The 4,411-nt window shown below is 38.4% G+C and overlaps 1 protein-coding gene across 1 annotated transcript; it reads left to right on the plus strand.

Moving 5' to 3' along the window:
• Positions 1–2,253: 2,253 nt before the first annotated feature.
• LOC309517279 (olfactory receptor 8S1-like) lies at positions 2,254–3,186 on the plus strand (the record flags this gene model as incomplete). The annotated part of the gene is made up of 1 exon (XM_082196420.1): positions 2,254–3,186. The coding sequence occupies one exon, from the start codon at positions 2,254–2,256 to the stop codon at positions 3,184–3,186; it is 933 nt and encodes a 310-aa protein (XP_082052546.1).
• Between the last annotated feature and the right edge of the window lie 1,225 nt (positions 3,187–4,411).

Below are 4,411 nucleotides of genomic sequence, written 5' to 3' on the forward strand. Positions count from 1 at the left end.
AGAGTGGGCTTTGCCAGTAGGCATATACCAAAATGGACACAAACTCAAGCAGATTCATTCTGCCCATTCCTGACTGAAAGTTGCAGTTGTTGACAATATGAAGTAGGATATGTGGCCCTGGTCTGCCTCATTGTAAAGCATCTCTATATCTAAAGGAGTCTATCACACCTTGATGTTCAACTGACTTGTAAAACCTATAATAAATATGTTGTTGTTTTTTGGAAGGAAGAACTAATACAGTTTCATTTAATGAAAAAGGCATCCCAGGAGAAAGTCAGTTGGCAGGATAAATTTCATGGGATTAATTCCAGAAAAATGAACGTGACATCACATCACCATCCTTTCTATACCATCTTGCTCACTTAAAAATTGTCCAGTACATAGGCAGAATGGACACTGAACAATGCACATTAAAAAAAATCAGGCTTTTGTAGAGTTGGCAGTGATTTCAATCATTCCCTTTCAGTGTGCACAGCAGGGACCCTGAAATATTTTTCCTTTCTGTCACAGATGAAAAATTTTTGACCAGCTAGATGCTGTTTGGACTTGAGGTCGCATTCAGCCCCAGATAACAGGGCCAAAGGTCATGAACTGAAAACCAGCAACCGGTTCCCCAGCCATGATCTAAATGAGCAATATGATAATATGAGTGATCTTTATTTTCTTTGGGGATTTCACCAAGATTTGTTTCAAATCGTCATTTTTTAAAGTAATTGTAAAGTGGATGGAGATCTCTTTGAGATGCAGCTCCAGTCAAACCTAAGGGCAGTGGCAGTTGTTGCGCATCTGGATTAGCTATCAGGTAAGTGGCAATCTCTTTCTGATATTTATGAATAGTTTAATTCAGTGTGTTTTATGTGCTGGGCGATCTTAAATAGACAGTAACCAGTGCATGCTTTCAATTTGCAGAATTATTCAATATTTTCCTAAAGATTCCAGTGACTTGCACTTGGAAACACGAAATCACAGTAAATAACTAAGATTCACAAAGAAGCCGAACATATTTCTAGTCTTCTGACAACTTTTTAGTACTTTCTAATCCTCCCAAATGTTTCAGCAGTTTAAAAATTCTACAAATTTGCTTCAAAATTTAACCCTTTAAAAATGAAAAATGTAGGCTGTTCTAGTATATACAAACCAGAAAGGACCACTGTCTCCTATACTGGCTAAAGAGCTAAAAGCTCAGTGATAGAGCATCTGCTTTGCATGCAGAAAGTCTCAAGTTAATCCCTTGTACTTCCAGGTCAGACTAGACTTATTCTTTTCAGAAATTCTGGAGAGCCATTGTAAGTCAGTTTAGACAGTACTTAGCTAGATGGACCAATAAAGGACCAGTACCTAACCAAAAATCATGATCAACATATCCATAAATCTGAAAATGCATCTTTTTCATGTATGCCAGCAGAACTGAGATGACATTATTGGTCTTACCAAGTAGACATGGGTCTCAAAATTGAGATTGAACAGTTTCCACATTCAGAGCAGCATACCTAAATTTGATCTATGAGGACAAATCTGGAAATGGAAGGGGGTTCACATGTTCTCAGAGCTGCTTCCTTTTTTATAATAGGCAGATGTACAACAGGTCGAAGTTTTCCAACCACCAAATGTGTGCTAGGAAATAGTTTGACTGTTTATAGTCTTGCTTTTCATCTACAAAAACCTCCCTCCATTTTTTTAAAAAACCCCTCCCTTCCCACATTTAGCATTCTGTCTGGAATTTAGAGTTTGGAATTACATGGCCTTGTGCCCAGTATGGAACTATTGGGTCAGTGGTCTCCCTTGTCCCTGTCAGGTATGTAAAATGCTATGTGTACACAGTTTGTTTTCCATCCATTCAGATCAAATAAACCTCACCCCCCCAAATTAAACATTAGCATGCATATTGACCTCCACCTTAAAAAAGAAAGAAACAATCTTGAAGTGGTTGCACATGTGTGTGCATCCAATTTCCTTTTGTGCAGTGAGTGTGGAACTGCAAATGTGAAATCTCTACACAAACAATTAGCGCTTGAGTCAACAGTCTAGTTCTTGGCTGCATCAAAGCAATCATAACTATGTCCAGATAGAGATACAGTAGATCATATTGAATTCAGTGGAGCTTACTCCCAGGTAAATAGGGTTAAAAATTCAGAAAATACTTCCCCTACATTTATACATTCATTAATCATTTTTCAGAGCTTTCTACAAATTGAATAAATTCTATTTCTTTTTTTAATTTGTACAGATGTTAAGGCTTTTAAATTCATTGAGATGGAAAATCAAACTGCAATTACAGAGTTTATACTCTCAGGACTCTCCAGAGATCCACATCTTCAGGTGTTTCTCTTCTTGGTGTTCTTAATAATTTTTTTGGTAACATTGTTAGGAAATTCTGCAATCATGCTGGTGATTAGAACTGAGTGTAGCCTTCAAACCCCCATGTTCTTCTTTCTTAGTCATTTAGCTTTTGTTGACATCTGCTATTCATCTGTCACTGTTCCCAAGCTGTTGGAAAATATCATAGCAAAGCAGAAAACGATTTCCTGGGAAGGATGCATTGCACAGATCTTCTTCTTTTTCCAAGTTGCTTGTGCTGAAGTATTCATCCTTTCAGCAATGGCTTATGACCGATACATTGCTATATGTGATCCACTGCATTATACCACAATCATGAAAAAAGAAATCTGCAGACAACTAGTGGGTGGATCTTGGGCTATGGGTACCTTCTATGCTGTGTTGAATGTTCCACCTTTGGTGAATTTGCATTTTTGCGGGAACAATATTATTGACCATTACAGCTGTGAGCTTCCTTCTGTCTTGGCCTTGGCTTGTACCCAGACCCTCATAAATTACATTGTTCTTCTTATCACTGTGTTGGTGTTTGGTCTTGGCTCCTTTCTCCTTACCCTCATCTCTTATGTTTACATTATTTCAACCATCATGAAGATTCGTTCAGCAGAAAGCAGGCATAAAGCCTTCTCCACTTGCAGCTCTCACCTCATTGTGGTGGGATTGTTTTACATTGCAGCTTTTTTCCGGTACATGAAGCCAAGTTCAGAATCACTCGCCTACCTGGACAAATTAGTGTCGGTGCAGTACAGCATCTTAACTCCCATGTTAAACCCTCTCATTTACAGCTTGAAGAACAAGGATATCAAAAATGCTCTGTTGAAGAAGTTTGGAAAGTGTAAGTTTCTTCAATAAAATTAGACTCAATTCTAGAAAAGTGTACAGTGTCACAAGCTATCATTTAAAATGGTGTACATGTGTATATATCCGCCAAACATCTTAAGGGCTAATGAGGAGAGCAGCTCCCTGTTTTTAAAATGTCATGCTTCCCTTGATGCTGGAGTTAGACTAAAAAAGACCCCAAAACAAAGCTGAGGCATAAGATTAGGTTGAAGAAGCAGAACTGGAATCAATTTGCTTTCATGGGGGGAAAAGACCAAGGGGACATTTAACTAATGGGAAATATAGAAGCGTTCTTTTTTTTCCTTAATGGAAATCTGGAGAGAGAAAATGAATGATATGAATTATATAGGGGAAATGGAGTGAAATTTGAGTTCTGTGTTTATGGTTTGGATCTACTGCCTTGCATTTAGCTTCTGTTCTGGTGGACATCTGCTGCCTTCATCTAGTCTAGCCCTCTGAATCCAGCCAATGGTCATCCAGCCCAATGCCTCTTGGAAGCTCAGGTAGAAGGTGAGGAAGCTGAACTTTTTCTCCAGCATCCAAGTCATATGCTTAAACTGCACTGAACGAAAGCATAGGAATGGGGAACCTGATTGGTCACTTGGGCTTGCAGTGATGGAAACAATTCTTGAAGGGCCAGAAGTTCCCTGTTTATGCATGAGGTTATTAGGAGTGAAGATGTGTTAGATGAAAAAGGAGAGTTTATCCATATATTGCTGAGGAAATGTGTTGGAGGCATGCCTAGGTAGGATTGGTGAGATTTGAAGCTAAGAATGGGTGGACTAATATAATCTATATCACTTTCTTGTGTGTCCATTCATAAATCCACACTTCCAGGATTGCTGAATTGATCACACTAGTGTATCTGAAGCACCATGACCTTGTCCCTCCCACTCACCTTCCCAGTACACAGCAGAAACTCTGAAGATAGCTAATATTAGTCAATATAGCTAATATTTGTTGTTAGCTTCCACAAGTATTTAAAGTGACCTAACTGAGAAGCAATCCCCACATCATATAGCAATGAAACCCCGCTAGTTAGTTAAATATGTATTGCTTGAAGACTACAATTTTGTGGTATATTGCCACTCAAATTCATAATGTGAACCCTAGTTCTAGTATTAGCATTATCAGCCACTAAAATTATTATTTTTATAAAACAAAATGCAATTTTGTGCCTGAATGACATATTTGTAACCCAGCTGTGATCAGTCTGTATGGTTATGTGCTTGCTTGT

This window comes from Podarcis vaucheri (genome assembly GCF_965113315.1).
Source record: "Podarcis vaucheri genome assembly, chromosome: 13".
NCBI classification, from domain to species: Eukaryota; Metazoa; Chordata; class Lepidosauria; order Squamata; family Lacertidae; genus Podarcis; species Podarcis vaucheri.